Raw genomic sequence first — 17,050 nt, forward strand, 5'->3', positions numbered from 1 at the left:
TATAGTAAGCAAGTGGGTAAGTGCATGTCTATGTTGTATCTAAATCAACATATAATAATGTCTCTCCATGATGTTAACTAGTTAGAAAGCATTTTCCCATTTGGAATTGGAAAATCTAGTTATGTTAGGTAGTGGCAACAATAATAAGGATATGTTTCATGGCTTGAAACGATCTTAATCTTTTTCAGTTGTCATAGTCGTCGTCCCAAATAATCACACCTTCCATTCCCCTTGCTCTCTTCTTGTTAGAGTCGTCCATTAATGACACCTTCACCTTCTTATCTTCCATTCCATGTTGCCTATCAAATCAGTATTTATATGCCGCCTTCCTCTTCTTATCTTCCATCCCTTTCTCATAGTCCTATACCCCATATGTAGTTATTTACCAAAAAAATCTCGCTCCTTCTATGGTTACTGTATACCCAGCTCATTAATGATCAACTTTGTTATTATTTTATGTGACTACTATCTTCATTGAATTTAAAGGTGTCCAAATCAAATCAAAATCAAACTGAATCATTTACATCTCGGAATCATGAAACTGTTCATTAAATAGTTAAATTTTGACTTAAAAAATAAGACCATTTAATAAATGATTTGATTTTAACCATTTAAACCAATTAAACTAATTAAATCTTGATTTATATTACATAAATGTCACTCTCTCGTATCATCGAAACCCTTGCGGCCACACGCTACTTGATGAAATTGTTTGTCTTTTCTAAAAGCAATCATTTAAAATTTTAAAAAATATATATAAAAAGAGTAGATTTATATTAAATAACTATTTATACATTTTCATATGGAAATAGGTTCAAATTAATGATTGCTTATGATTTTTTTTTTTTTTTTTAATGAGAGTAGGTTTTGGATGCGATATTTCCTGTGAAAACCGTTTAAGAATCATATAATCGTTTGATATAGAATTCAATTTTGATTTTATTATGAGAAATCATTTAATAAATAATTCAATTTTGATTTCTATGTCTGACACCATAAATCAAACCGAACCATATTATTTTAACCAAAACCACATCATTTAACACCCTTAGTTAAATCAAGAAAAATTATAAGTCAGTTTTAGTTTTCTTCAAATATCCATGTCATAGGACAAATTTTAACTAAGGGCCTCGCATCTCTCTCTCTCTCTCTCTCTCTCTCTCTCTCTCTCTCTCTCTCTATATATATATATATATATATAGGAGGAAGGAAAGGCCCACAAGGGGATTAGGTAAGGGGTTGGCTCTTGCAGGTGAGTTATATTAGCTAAAGGCACTATTTGACAACGTTTCGTTTCTGCGATTTCTGCGTTTTCTTGTTTCCAGAGACGGAGAAATAACGTAAAAAGCATTTGATAAAGTTGTTCCATTTCACCCATTTCTAGAAATATAAATCAAAATTTATGTCTATTTACAATTCTAGAAACGACTTTGACGAAATAAGTTGGACTTGTTTTGTCGTTTCTAGAAACGAATTTGAGAGAGAAAAAAAGGCCGTTGTGCCCGATAAATCTTTGAACTATTTAAACCTAAAAAGAGGCAACTGAACCCTCTCTCCTTTTTGGGCATCCGATGATACTATTGGGTTTTTTAGTGGCATTATGTCTGCAAAAAATATTTTGAGAAATAGGTTTATCAAACACCAAAAAAATCCATTTTTATTTCCAAAAACGTGAAAAACCGTTTTTGCTTTTTCCAAACACATAAACAACAAAAACGTTATCAAACGGTGCCTAAGGTGATCCACCACCGATGTTAGCCTCTTTATCAACTATAGTAATGCAGATTTTGCCTTGGAACCGGTCCATTGATATCTTTGAATCACCTTTCAAGTGAGGCCAGAGCTCTATACCAATAGAACTGCTTAACTTTGTTGCTGAGCTTTTGGCTAGGAGTGTGAAAAACTGGTCCAAACTGGTTAGTAAACAGTCCGAATGCCAAGTCTGAACACTTTACTATTCAGGTATTCATGGTGTTTGGTTGTACGTAGTCCGATGGATGCCCATCCGAGACCAATTGTTTAGAGCCCGATTAGTCCATTTATATTTGATCAACTCGTGTATGGTCTGTTTATCATCCAATTGAAGACCTATTAAATCGGGTTTTTTCAGTTCCAATCTATTCGGTCGGTTTTGGCGAGTCTTGTTGACCTTACTGGTTAGACAAACTAAGGGTATTAAACTGTTTGGTTTTGATATAAATGGATCAGTTCAATTTGTTTCAATAAAAAAAATTTTAGGTAAAATCAAACTATTTAATAAATGGTTTTAGTTTAAACGGTTTGATTCAGTTATTATTATTATTATTTGTTGGACATAGATCCTCTTTTTTTTCTTTTTTTGATTCCTTAGAATCTTTTTTTTCCCCCTCCTAGGAGTATCAAGATACTACTGTGCTAAGATATCTTATCTGTTTCTCCAGGAAAATGGATATCTCCGGAATACCCGGCCTTTGGTTCAAATCTCATTACAAATGAAGAAAGTACAAGAATATTTAGAAATAGATAGATCTTGGCAACAAGAATTCCTATATCCACTTTTCTTTCTGGAGTATTATTTATACACTTGCTCATGATGATGGTTTAAATAGATCGATTTTTTACAAATTTGCGAAAAATTTAGGTTATGACAATAAATCTAGTTTTATTATTATTATTCAAAGAGCTTGTTTATCTTTTACTCTTTTTATTAAAATAGACGTAAACTTAACATTGAATTGAATTGTGTTATTGTTATATGTTTTATATTAATAATTGTAAGGTTATAGTTGTTTATTGAATTGAATTATATGTTGTTATGTGTTTTTTTTTTTTTTTTTTTTAGTAATGTAAGATTATAATTGTTCGTATATTTTAATTTATTTTCAATAGGTTAAAATGTATTTAAATTTTTTTAGTGGGATTTGATCATTCTTACCATAATTATCTATTGGTTTACCCAAAAGAAAATTATGGAATGACTTAACTTGCTATGTATATATTAATCGGTTTTAAATGATTTATCATCCGTTTAAATTGCTTAACTTAAACAGTTTCAATTTTAAAACTTGAATCAAACTATTTAATAAACGGTTTCATGATTTCGGTAGAGGGCTCAATTTAGTTTCGATAAGTATTTACGATTTGGCTTTGACACCCTTAAGGTTGGTTGCATGTAGGGGTGTCAAAACCTAGCCCGAACCGATAAAACCAACTGAAAATGACCAATAAAACCCCAACCGAATCAAACCGATCCATTTTGGATTGGTTTTGGACTGAGGTATGTTGGGACCGGCTGAAAATTGATTCAAACCAAACTGACCAATAACCAAACCGAATGAAACAGATAAAAAAATGAATGATTATAATATTATAAATTGGTGAATTGACTATCCATTTTTCACAATATTAGTGAGAAAAATTTTATTGTAAGGGGAATTGTTACAAATCATTGAATATTAAGTTATGAATGGATAAATTGATTTATAAATTGTAATAATGCTTCCATTGATTTCCTTGTTCACTATACAAAACTAGTTAGATAGTTATATGAATGATTAGGGACAATAGGGTTCGCTTGTGATTTCAATATTAGTTATCTTCTTAGTAATTTGTTATCCATTGGTTTCAATATTAGATCCCTTACAACGATAAACCATGATTTAATCATAATCATAAACTTTAAGTGTTTTTTTGGTAAAATCTTGTCATTATGAGTTATGTATGTAAGATTTCATTATTGTTCAAGCTCAGTAATAAAACCGATCGATCTTAACCCTATATTGAAAAATCGAGATAAATCAAAACCAAACTCTACTAACACCGAAATCGACTCAAAACCAAAGTTCCTTAATGGACTGGTTTTGGTCTCCCTATCCAACCTCACCCCTTCCTTCTCTCCTTTCGAAGATACGTACTTTACTTTCGAAACTAATATAATAATTTAGGGAGAAGACGCTAGTATGCTCACTATTTTTTAAAATAATAATATTTGCAAAATAACTTACCACGTTGAGATGGCCGAGTTGGTCTAAGGCGCCAGATTAAGGTTCTGGTCCGAAAGGGCGTGGGTTCAAATCCCACTCTCAACAATAATTTTTTTTTTCTTTTTTGTAATATGGGGTTTTGTATTTTTGACCTTTTGCAATATGGGCTTTTGTATTTTTTACTTTCGTAATATGGGCTTTTGTTTTTTTACTTTTGCAATATGGGCTTTTGAGCTTTTTAAATATGGGCATATTTTCTGTGGGCTTTTGTGCTTTTTAGGAGATTGAATGGGCTTGGACCGCTTTTCTGTTCATTCAGTTCATATATCACATAAATGATTTTTAGGAGATTATCCTTCCCAAAAGAATGAATTTTATTTAGGAGATTATATGGGCTTTTGTGCCTCTCTAGTGGGAGAAACATTTTTCTCTGTGGGCTTTTGTGCCCCACTTGAGGGAAAATGTCCAGTTCTGGATATGGACGACCGCTTTTGTGTTTCTAACTAATCATTCAGTTTTATAGGGTAGATAACTAATCGTTCAGTTCATTTGTCACATAAGTGTTTTTGTAGGAGATTATATGGGCTTTTGTTAATTTATCACATAATTAATTTTTAGGAGATTTTATTGGCTTTTGTGCTTCTTTGAGGGAAAGACAATTTTCTCACCACAAAAATCTTGATGCATGCAGTAGAGAGGCTACCAAAGAGATTTGATTTATTAACAAGATTATGTTTTCATACATATATGGGTTAGCATTCAATCATTATATGAGTATGAATTAGTGAAAAGAGTGTTTACTAATGAGTTGGTTGGATGGAGTCCTATACAAGAGGTGGTCTTCTTAATGGGTAATCGATTTTCAAGTTAACTGCCTTAATTTTGTAGGGTGTATGTGAGCTTATTAACAATTGATTCCGTTGTGGGAGAACCATCAATTGTTTTGTAAACCCATTAATCGCCTTAACTGTGTAATACCCTTGTTTGGACTGGCCCTTAGATTCTGTGTCTTCCGGAATTCACTTACATGTTCAATGCATTCAACGCATTCCCCACAGGTGGGTAAGTGATTTTCTCTTCGACAACTCTTGGAATATCTGCCTTTTATCTTCTTCATTCCCAATGCATATTGTTAATAAGATCTTAAAAATTCTCACCACTAATGATATTGACAGCCCCCTTTCAAAGACATGGGAACTAACCACCAAATTAGTTGCAAAATACCTAGTTCAAGTATTATAACTCTCTTGATATCTATTACAAGTATATATGCCCATCTCCTTGTTTGCATTGGTGGCGTTTCTTCTGTAACTCAAAATCTGTCCAAAGTTTAACTTTTCCTTTTAGAGACTTATCCTTGATGGCGTTCTTATTAAGGATATCCTTGGGAAATTGATTGATATTGACCATACCAGTGTGTTTTGGCTAACTCAAGGGAATTTATTTGGCATGGCTTTCTTTCATGCGAGTTCACAATAAGAATTTGGGCTGCTAGATTACTAGGGTTAAGCATTGAGAACTTAACTAATAACTTTTTCCCATCCCTGGTTATGTTTTTTTTTTTTTTTTCCCCTTAACTCTACCCTATTTCATGACTATGATAAATTTAGATTCTTTAGCATTTTTATACTATCTTGCTATTTCATTTGGGCTCACAGGAATCAGGTAATGCACTCTAAGACTAAACCTAATCCTTCTCAAATTCTAACCAACATTAACCGATGGGCTAATCAATTTTCAATTCTCAATGGCTCCTCAAAACCTCTTGAAATCCAATCACACTTATTGGATCCTCAATTTCCATCTTTTCCTCAAAACCAGCCTTTTTTCGATCATTCAATTTTTAATTTGTATCAGTACATCTAACACTGTTAGTGACACTTTGGGGTTGGCTTATGAAATTCTCTTTTAGGGTAATATTGTTTAATTCATGCTGAATGTGTGATGATAGGAAAAGCTAATGGGTGAGGGCAGTGATGTAACCTCCATTAGACTAGGGGTATTTTGGGGTTTAAATTGTAATTGTACATCATGATTCGTCACTTAACGGTGGGCCACTCATAGTCAAAGTAAGAGTGATAGAATCTACAAAATCAGAGAGATAAATTTGTAATTTTAAACTTCACAAGGGATGGGAGTATAATAAATGAAACATTCAAGGGAGGGGAGTGAAATTTCCTTTTAAAAAAAAGGAAAGAATTCATCTTTTTATTCTCACATGTTTTTTTCTCCCCAATGGCAAACATGAGTGGATTAGCCCACAAAGTGGTGTTTAAATGATTTTCAATATCAAAAAATGAATAGAAAAAATAAATAAATAAATTAAATTTGAGAATAAAGATAGACACATGAATTCAAAATATTTTGATTTTTTTCTTTTCCATTCCCTTCTTGACAACCAAACTAAGCCTTAGGATGCGTTTGATAGCCAAGAGAAGAAACAAGTACAAAAATTATAATAATTTCTTATTTTAAGAAATTCTCAATATGTTTAGTATGTCTTGAATCAAGAAAAGATATATTTTTTTTAATTTTAAGAATGTAAAAGTATTCTTATGTGCCAAAAAAAAAAAAATCTAAACTTTTCTTTTCTTTTATTGTGATTTTTATTCTTTTCTTTTCTTCTCTAGGTTACCGAACACAGCCTTAGTGAAATCCCAATAACTAACGCTTTTTTTCTTCTTTTAGTTATAGATGATTTACACTCTCATCTCGCAGGGTTCCATATCTGATATCTGTACCTGCTGACGAAGACAAACAGAGCAGAACCGAGATCTCCTCCCTCTCTCTCTCTCTCTCTCTCTCTGAGTCAGTTACTGTGAGGTTGCTCTCTGCGTTTACGTTCCACAGAGCGTGAGTCTCTCTCTCTCTCTCTCTCTCTCTCTCTTATTCGCTCTTTTAGGGTTTATGATCAACCTACGCTCCTTACCTTCCTCGCTTGACTTACCAAAAAATAGTCTCTCTCTCTCTGTCACACACGCGCACGCATTTACTGTGCATCTGAATTGCTATGAAGTGTCGTTTCAATTTTCCCTTTTATAAACTTGCTTTGTTTTTCTGTTGATGTTAAATCATTTATGCTATTTAGTTCTTTTTGGTGGTGACTTGGGAGTCTTAGATGGAGAAGAAAGGGAAAATGGAACTAAGTTCATCTACCTTCTCGTTAATTACAACAAGCATATTTAATATATACAAATTCAAACTTTTTTAATGTTTAAGTTCGTTTCAGTTTGTGCCCTCTTTCTGTTTGTGGTATCTTTGAATTGGATATGCATCATAAAAATGGTGCACCAAATCAGGTTGCTGCATTGTTGTGACAGGATTTTAAGTTCTTCTAATTATCTCAACTCTCTGCAATATCTGATTATTTTGGGTACCTGTATATGTTTATTTACTCCAGGATATATTATCTTGATGCCATGAAGAGGGAAATGCCATGGAGCAACCAAGTGGATGTTTTGTCATCCGATGATGAATCAGATTCAGAGGCTGCTAATGGGAATGATAAAGCAAATACAAGTGATAAGAAGACAATCAAGAGACCCACCGAAGAAAATAAATTGGAAGGTATTTTAGCTGTTGGTTTCTTGATTTATTCTTGTTGATAAAAATATCTTTATATTCTATCCTAAACCAAACCAATTTACTTTCCTGCTTGTGGTTTAGACATCATTTATTCAGTTCCCGACTGCTCTGCATTCCAATAGAACAGATTATGTGGTCAGATTATAATCGTAATGTGGAAAATTAAGTTGGGAACTTCATTTTTTGTTTTGTATTTTGAAATGATCCTAACTTGCCAACTGTGAAAAATGTCTGTAGCTTTATTAATTGTCCACTATCAGCATATGTGAAAGAGATTCCACACTTTTGAATAGACTTAGTAATTTTTAGTTTGTCAAAATGTATTGTACAATTGATCTCCTGCTACGTATCTGCCAAACTATTTATCCTTGCCTGGGCAGAAAAGCAAAAAAACACGACACAATTTTAAAGAAAACACTTTCAATAAATTTCCTGCTGTTGTACTCATTTTCTTTTCCATAGATTTTTCTGCTTTTTTTAGTCATTTCAAAACAAAACAGTGATCTACAAGTAGGGTCTTAAAAAATTCTATTGTTTTTTCCTGTAAACATTGTTGGTTGGATTCGAGAATCCTGCTTTTCCACAATCTTCACATCTTATAAGGTCAGCTGATTGTGTTTCAATCAGTTATAAGGTTATTAGATATTTTTTTAGCGGAGTATATTGGAGGCTAGAATTTGTATAGAACCAGAACAAATATTTTTTTGAAAGAAGAAAAATTTTGATGTTACTGACATGGTGATAAACTGAGCCGTTAATCCCCAGGTGTTAAAATTTTGAAAAAGCTACTTGATGATGTAGGGATGATGGTGCATAGCAGTTGATGAATAGAGTCGAGACCTTCTCCATCTGTAGAGCAGTTTTTACATGCTCATAAACACACAAAAGAAAAGGGCTAAAGAGAAGAGACTGGAAGCTTAAAGAAAGTATAATTGAATTCTTAAAGCTATACAAGCTTGCTTGTCCAGGAAGTGACTTAGGCTGTGTCTGGTTGTGTAGGGGCCCATTGCATTTGCACTTAAGAGTTCCACCCTTAACCACTCTTTGTTATCATGGGTCTTACCACTCAGGAGCATTCTGCTAAATTGTTGATGTTTCTCTACCAATTTAGCTATCTCGATCTTCCACATTCTCCTCTGTACAATGATCTACTAAATTGTTGCTGTTTCTCTGCCAGTTTAATTATGCACTCCATTTTGCATTCCACCCTCCAAAATAAAAGGCGTCTTGGATGTCAATGACCCAAGTAGTAATCCTGCTCCCACGCAACCAAACGCACCACCTTATTGGTTGATAGTTAACACACCATCTTCCGTGGTGGACTGAAATGCTCCACCTATTCTTCATTAGGAAAATTTTTCCTTCACAGTGGTCGAAATTTCAATCAAAACGGTCAAAGTCAAAATTCAGCGAAATATTTTAATTTCTTTAGACCTTGAAATGAAATCACATGTGAAATATAAAGAATCTAATATTTCATCAAAAATGTTGGAAACAAAATTATCAAAATGTCAAACTTTTTGTCGAAATAATGAAATGAGTTGAAATTGCTTAAAATGCTTCAAATCATTGGAGACCAAACCTCTCGTAAACTCATCTAAGCTCCCACAACAAGATTGCAAAGAGACATTTGGGTTGAAACATCAAGAAAGAGGGAAGTCGGTCAAACTTATAATCTTGGTTCAATTCTTTTGCTAGATTTGAGCAATTTATGTGTGATTACATGAGATTCACATATGAAAGTGTGTTGAAGCTTTTCCAGATTGAAACATCTTTGCTTCAACCTCATAACCCCAACTTTATTGAAATCCATTTTCCCAAAAAAGTTAGGTTGAATTGGCTTTGTTAAGCCCTTATTATTATATGTTAACCACATTAGGCTCTATTTGCTCATGAAAATGCATGGACTTTGGTAACTTATATAAGTGAAAAGACACAATACCTATGCTATAAACTAGCAACATAGAATGCGGAACCAAATTAATACTTTGGATATTCTCTTTTTTAACAGCCAATCATTCATTCATGTGTATTTATGCTTAAATAAGCATCCCCTAAAATTTCGTTGCAAACTTAGTATTTCCCTTCATTTCCCAAAATTTTGCCAAATTGTGACCATTGTAACCAGATTTGATCATTGACGATTTTTTTCAGATTTTGACAGGTTTTGAAATGACCAATCCTGTCTAAAGTCTAAACGGTGGTCTTCACTACCTAGAGTGACCACTATAGGGTGGATAAACTCGAGCATTGATTGCTGGGTCAATACAGAGTATTGCCTATCAGATGGACTGTGGTTTCGGAAAACCATCACTGACCATCATCTGCCCTGTGGCTATAATTAATTGTTTTGGGGTGGGTTTATACCTTCTTAGCCCCTTCTTTAAATGAGAAATTACTAATTTATTGAAAGAGAGAAGAAGCCAGACAACCTGAAAGGGAATTTGAATGATCCATTAAGTACTTGGACCAACACATAGCTTTTACTGGAAGTTTAATAAGATCTTTTTGCTCAAATAACAATTAAGTTGAAGCAGGTATTTGTCCATTTTTCGACGTCTCAAAATAAGATGCATGGAGGGCCTCATATATAGAAAGGAAATAAAAGAGCTAGGAGTAAAAAAAGTATGTCAGGCCTGCATATATGGCCCAATCTGTAACCTATTTCACCACTTATCTGACTACTCATGAGCTAGTGTCTTCCATGATTGAGGTCTCCTTGTGACTGCTTCCCTGTTTTGGTGTAGTGCAGGCCCAAAATGTTATTGCCTCTTAGAATAAATAAGTGATTGAGTTGTAAATAAACTCATGCCAAATTTCCCATGTTTCAAAGTGGTGTTGGTACTATGTTAGATTGTGTCTTTTACTTGCTCTCCATTCTTTTAGGTTCCTAAGCAAAGTGGTGTAAAGCATGCTCTATGATGCAGGTGCAATGATCAGACGAGCAGAAATGTATCAGGAATATATGAAGCAGATTCAAATTCCTTCTCATCGTGCATCACAAATTCCTTGTCATTCATGGCAGGGACTGGCTAAATCCATCAAGCAGTTATATAGGCAACCCCTGCACTACCTCACCAATGTCCTTCTTAAACAGTGGGACCAATCAAGGGCTGGCACTGATAATGAACATCAGCCGTTGGATACCATCATTCATTCTTGTAAAGCTGAAGCTACCATCTGGCTCGTGGAAGAAATCCACAGGCTTACCACTTCACATCACCATTTGGCAAGACTCTGGCTTTCAGAGCCCATGTACCAAGCTTATGTTGATCCAATCTTTCCACGGATATGACTGGTCCCAATCCTGCCTGTTTCTGTACCGAAGATTAGGAAACTGGGTGTTCTGTGAAAATGTATAGGTATGGTTTTCAATCCAGGCTTGTCTATGAACAAAGAAGGTTAATTTCTATGATTTGTTAGATATCTAGAGATTTTCTTCACTTTGGGTCACTGCATGCTTACAGCCAAGGCTGGAAGAGCACAGAGCAAAGAGTTGAGATCAGAAAATTTAAGTAGAATTCTCAGAGTGATCCATCTATTATCTGAACATATTACATACATTCATGAAGCCCACATAGGCTTCTTCTCTCAGAGAAATCCCTTGCAAGCCACTACTTACAGTGAAATATTAAAACTATAACCCTGCTGTTGCCTGGTCTGAGCTGAGCACAACTAAGATGTGATTTTATAGGATAATTACACGGCTTAATAACAGAGCAGAAGAATCTGAGGGAATCAACCCTTGAGCAATCGATAGGGGTTGATAGTTACAATACAGATTTGAACATATCTGATACAAACTCTTCAGTGGGTAAGGGTTGACATTGACATTTCCTTTTGTGTCTTCTTCTCTGGTTCCCTTCCCAACATCTCCTTGTAAGATGAAGCTTGAACAGTAGATCCCTTGTTGAGAGCTCTAGCTATGCCTCTAACAGTATTTGGAGTTGTTCTGCAGCAGCCTCCACTGAGTGAATCCCCAAACTCATGCCACTTACTAACGTATGAGACAAAATCTTCATCTGAAACCTCAGTGGACACCTGCAAAATATGAGGAATAAGAGGATGTGGCTTTTATATAAGCTGGAAGAATGTTAGAACCAAACTAAGATCATGGAATGCTCATCCAGAGTGGTATGGATATCACCGATTAACTCAAGAACATCTTTGTTTATGTTTTGCCACTTTTAAAACTCAGTAACTTACAAACTACATATCATAACAATCTGTGCATTATGAATTGACCACAATAATCCTGATGATTTGAACTTTGTACTTGGGCAGAAGATGTAGCACAATTAGATAATTCTTTGGTTGGAAACATTAGGTAGAAAGTCCAAATATCTGATACAAAGAAACCTGAACTAAGTGTAAACTGTAAACCACAATACTTTCATTCAATACTGATCGTTAAATCCCCCCCCCCCCCCCTCCCTCTTTTTCTTTTGAGATAAGAGACTAGTTTGGGAGCCATGAAAAATCAACCAGTTGGGTTCTTGACCAGAATATAGATCTTAAAATTCAAACTTCATGATCCCCCAACCCATCCAGTTAGGAAAAAAATCGTCTGCAATTCCGATCTTGTACAATTCCGTGAAATACCACCTTCAGGGGGTGACACGTGTATTGATACTAATGCAATGGTCCAGATCTGATTTAAATGCTTTTTCACTGATTTAATGTTTTATTAGTTATACCAGATTTGGACCATTGTATTGGTATCAATACACATGTCACCGCCTAAAGGTGGTATTGTACAAAATTGTACGAGATCGGAATTGCAGACGATTTCAACCCATCCAGTTAAGTTCCAGTATGACAGCTCTGTTCACAACTTGTGATAATATTAAAAAAAGGTAGTGATTAAGCAGATAAAAGCAATGGAAACAACAACTTATAAATGAAAAAGAAATACACCAAAAAAAAAACTCAGGATCCACTCCTTCCGATCTGCATCATATGTCTCACCACTGTTTGGATAAATAAGTGTTGGTTTATTTGTAACCTTCAGGATCAACCAGGAAAACAATTTGAATCTCAAAAACTTGGCATTCTACCATGGCAGAACAATCAAACTCTGTTTCAAGGACCATACGAAAAGTAAGGGGAAAACGAAGATGATTCAATGACTAAAATTTAGCTTCATCAAATTCAATTTTAGTTTCTCAATGCTAATGCAGCAGCTGGAAATGCTTTCTTTTTTATTAACTAGTTATTCTTTCTAGCAGGGCCATCTGTTTCCTTACATTTTCTCATGACCCTATTTCTTTAAAGCCCTGAAAAATGCTTATAACAAAACCATAACAGAATATCTGAATTCCCCATTTAAAGTAGTCTCAGAGTTATATATATTCATGTTGGATCCCACATGAGCTAGCACTGTAAATATTTCATTTGGTAGTGATAAGCTCTGCCATTATTGACATGGCCTGGCTATGGCCAAGTCTCATCAAGTCTAAACAAGATGAAAAGGGTTTATAGCCTAGTGCTAACACAGCTCTCATTCTGGTACTTCTGAGAGAAAGAGAGAGAGAGAGACAGAGACAGAGAGAGAGAGACACAGAGAGAGAATGATTGTACCTTCTTAGTAGATAGAATGAGTCCATGAATAAATCTAGGAGGGGTGCAGTTGATTCCAACAGCAACAACCTTGTTACATGAATCAGCAATTGAGACACACTCGAGCAAAGAATCTCCACTAACCACATTGAAACCTTCTTTGGAAGTAAAAGAAAACCATGCTGGAATATCAATGTCTTCTTCCTCAAGAAACTGAGCATAAGCCTGCAACATCAACGCGAACCCAAGGAAACTAAGATAGGTTCAACCGAAGACCAATCACAAGTGAACAAACATTCTATATATATAATACCTGAGCTTCTAGCTTATTTGGAGTTGTCTCAAATGCAATTAAATCAGCACCTGAACCAACCAAAACCTGAGCTCTTCTCCTGTGAAAATCTTTCATAATTTCTAAAGTAACTCTCTCTCCATATCTCCCACTGTTAAGGAAAGAGAAGAGTTATGTTATTAAGATGGCTATGAACTGCTCCACTTGAGATGAAAAATCTTGGGAAACTCTTATCTGAGAATCAATAACCATTCTACCTATACTCAGATCCATCAGGTCAATAAGCTCCATAACATCCTATAGATGCTGCAACTAAGATTGGTCTTTTTCTGAAAATTCTTCCATCTATAGTATCCTCAGTGATACAATCTTGACATCTCTGATGATAAATATCGCGTGCCTCCATAGCAATTTCAACACTGGGCAGCAGAAAAGCTTCACTTTCTTATTTTGACAAGCCTTTAGCCTGCCTCAACATGCAAAAAAGCCCATTTTCTTAAATTAAACATTCTCATAAAGAATGTAATTTAGGTGATATCAATGAGAAAGAGATAGTCCATTAGTCCAGGTACCCGGTAAGAGGCTGTGATAATGATATCTGCACCAGCTTCAAGGTAATCTAGGTGTACCTGCCCCATTAAGGGAGAGAGAAAAGACATATATATATATATATATATATATAGGACTCAATCGGCACTAATGACTCTAAATTAAAAGCAACAAAAACCAAATCAGAGACATGAATTTAGGTGAAAGTCAAATTAATCCCGTTGTGAGAGGCTCCAAGGTGATTTAAACCCAGTTAAGATACTTTCTAAGGTGCTGTGACCCAGATCAAACACTGTTGGACCAACCGCTTGGGACTCTGTTATGTACCAATTGATATGTTCAATAAGTGGGACAAGTTTTCAGCCCATCTTCTGGGCCAGGGCTGTGACCTTAGTTAGATCTTGTATATATAAAATGGACTAGGGAGGCACATAGCATCCAACCAAGGGGTAAGGTTGCCTTTTTGTCATCCCCTATGTCTGGCATACAAGCATATGACCAGGTGTGGCAATCTTTTGCCCATATAATATAGATAGGAGAAAGTTTTCCCCCAACACATGGGTAGGTTTTAGGCTGTTAAGCCACCATCCTAGGATCCCAAAACATCTCCCTTATTTCAAGCAACGTCTCCTCATATGGTTTATTATTAATTTTTTGACAAGAGAGGAAAAACAAAAAACTTATAGAAAAATATATGCGGGGTGTTGCCTACCCCACTTGCTGAGAGAACCCTCTTCCCATAAATATATAGGGGAAGTATTTCTTATGAAAGAATGTGGCTCCTATATGTGCACAAAGCTAATGGGAGCGCACAAGAAAGCATCAACGAGAAGTCATTTTACATTTCATGAGAGGCAAGGCAGTCATTTCGCACCCCCATGTGTTTGGGCATTGGAGCCACACTCTCCTAGACCCAAATCCTCTCAAGTGCTAGATGGAGTGCAGTGAGCATCCAGCGGCTAGAAGCACCTGGTCACACATGCCAAAGAGCTCCCAGCCGCTTGATGCTCACTGCACCTCTCTAGAGCTGGAGAGGATCTCAATGTCACTCTCCCACATAAACCATTTTCTCAAATTTATATGTGGAGAAATTAAATAAAAAATTAAGAGAGAGAGACACTCAAATTTAGATTAAAAAATTTTTTGGTAGAATTTAGATACATAAACATATTAAGAATTAACGGAAGAAAACAAATAAAGAGATTATTAGCCGTCTAATGAGCTGAGGAGAACTTAAAGAGGCATTTGGCACTCCAGAGAGGATCTTTGAGGTCAGCACCGTATCGTTCCAGCTCTGTCGCAAGGCCTCCGTCGATCACGGCACAACCGCCGGACTTCTGCAGGAAATCGTATATTACTGATGATGAGTTCAAGGGTGCTTCAAAGCTTCCGAATCCCATCTTCTTATAGAGAATGAAGGAGATCGTCGCCACCCCTCGTTAACACTTTATAGAGACTCCTCCTCCTCCTCCTCCTCCTCCTCCTCCCCACTCACTCACAAGGTGACAGAGAGATCCACTCTCTAAATTTAAATTCGGAAGCCTTCCCTAGTCTCCCCCTCCCCACCACAACTCACTATCTTACCTTTAACACAAATTATAAAAGAAGCAACCCACTCGTGAGGATGATAAGCAATATAACCTCGTACATTAGGAGTTGAGACTTTGGAGTTTACCTACTTGTTAAATTTAGGACCTCCCAGTTTTCCAGGAGGTGGCCTTAATATAGAAAAATTAATTATAAAATATTTCAATTTGTTTCTTCTACTGCGTATCATTAATGTTTCCTAATATTTAAATTTTAGTACTGGATTGGAATCATATGTGAAGGATATACAGAGAAGCTAATGAGCTGGGCTTGAGTCATTTTCAGGGAAAACCACCATTTTAATTTGATAAAGACCAATGATTAATTGCTTGGATCGGTTTATTTTTTTATATTCTATAGGCTCTGTTTGGTTGCAATGAGAATTTAAAAGGAAGGGAAATTAATTTTTCTTACTTTAAAAAGAAATGTTTATAATCATTACCCCATGTGATTGTATAAATTACTTAATTTTTTTAATCATATTTAATAATGAATTATTTTACATGTAATTTTTATTTTACATATTATAGCAAAGGATTTTTTATGCAAAGTAAAGTGAAATTTTATAACCAAATATGGAATGATTTGAAATTAATGTTAAAGTCACATGGGTAATGATTACATTAATTTCTTTTTTAAGTATGAAAATTTCACTTCCCTTCTCTTTAATTCCCCTTACAACCAAACATAACCATAGTATTTTTATTAATTAGGATAAGAATTGTTCATTTCTTCAATTCTAGGCAATGGTCATGTGTTAACCAAGTTGGCATGAGAGAGATAATGGAAGACCAAATTGTTTAAGTAATCTCTTGTGATATAAGACATAACATGATAAGAAACAAATTCTAATTAAATGGATGAAATGGATTATATATGATAATCATCCTTGTACTCATCATCCTTATCATTGTCGGATGGAGGATGAGAACCAATCTGGATCCCAATTTCATTGCCCAGTTTCCATGAACTTCATCACTCAATTATGCCTTAAGCCTTCATCATAGCTAAGCACACCGCCCGACTTATGTGGTAAGCTAGTGGGATACCATTAGGGGCATAGAATGGAGCAACAAGAGGAGCAGGGGGTCATTTCAAAAGGGGGAAAAGACAACAGTCACAATGGGTGTTAGCTTATGATACACCAGTAGTGTGCGCAACCATTTTCTTAAAAATATATTGGAAGAAAGAGCTAGCAGAGAGCACACCTGCTAGCGCAAGAAACACATGCGTGGAAACACCATGCTACACCCCACCCTGCATGGAACTAAAGATGTTCTTGTGCACCCTCCCAATGGCCTACACGTTGACATGTTCCTAAGCCAACAAGGTAACAATCTCTTGCCCAAATATATTATTGTTTGGACGTCATCAAAGACAAATGAAACGAAGGAAGTATCTTTCACTGTTGAAATAGACGTTTAAAATCATACTCTTTGGTTTGAAGAAACGACAATGAAGGCTTCATCCCTTCCCAATAGAAATATGAAAGACCGATTTAACTATATGTGCCAAG

At 35.3% G+C, this 17,050-nt stretch overlaps 1 protein-coding gene, 1 non-coding gene and 1 pseudogene across 2 annotated transcripts; 2 read left to right on the forward strand and 1 right to left on the reverse strand.

The window, feature by feature from the left end:
* Nucleotides 1-3,986: 3,986 nt before the first annotated feature.
* TRNAL-AAG lies at nucleotides 3,987-4,067 on the forward strand. Its single transcript has one exon. It is a non-coding gene; the product is annotated as a tRNA-Leu (tRNA).
* A 2,572-nt stretch (nucleotides 4,068-6,639) lies between these two features.
* LOC122062596 (protein RDM1-like) lies at nucleotides 6,640-10,990 on the forward strand. Its single transcript, XM_042626226.1, has 3 exons — nucleotides 6,640-6,815; nucleotides 7,363-7,529; nucleotides 10,475-10,990. The coding sequence occupies exons 2-3, from the start codon at nucleotides 7,382-7,384 to the stop codon at nucleotides 10,840-10,842; spliced, it is 516 nt and encodes a 171-aa protein (XP_042482160.1). The 5' UTR covers nucleotides 6,640-6,815; nucleotides 7,363-7,381; the 3' UTR covers nucleotides 10,843-10,990.
* Nucleotides 10,991-11,090: 100 nt separating this feature from the next.
* Nucleotides 11,091-15,350, reverse strand: LOC122062595 (annotated as a pseudogene).
* Between the last annotated feature and the right edge of the window lie 1,700 nt (nucleotides 15,351-17,050).

The sequence above is a fragment of the Macadamia integrifolia genome, unplaced genomic scaffold (assembly GCF_013358625.1).
Source record: "Macadamia integrifolia cultivar HAES 741 unplaced genomic scaffold, SCU_Mint_v3 scaffold108, whole genome shotgun sequence".
Lineage (NCBI taxonomy): Eukaryota > Viridiplantae > Streptophyta > Magnoliopsida > Proteales > Proteaceae > Macadamia > Macadamia integrifolia.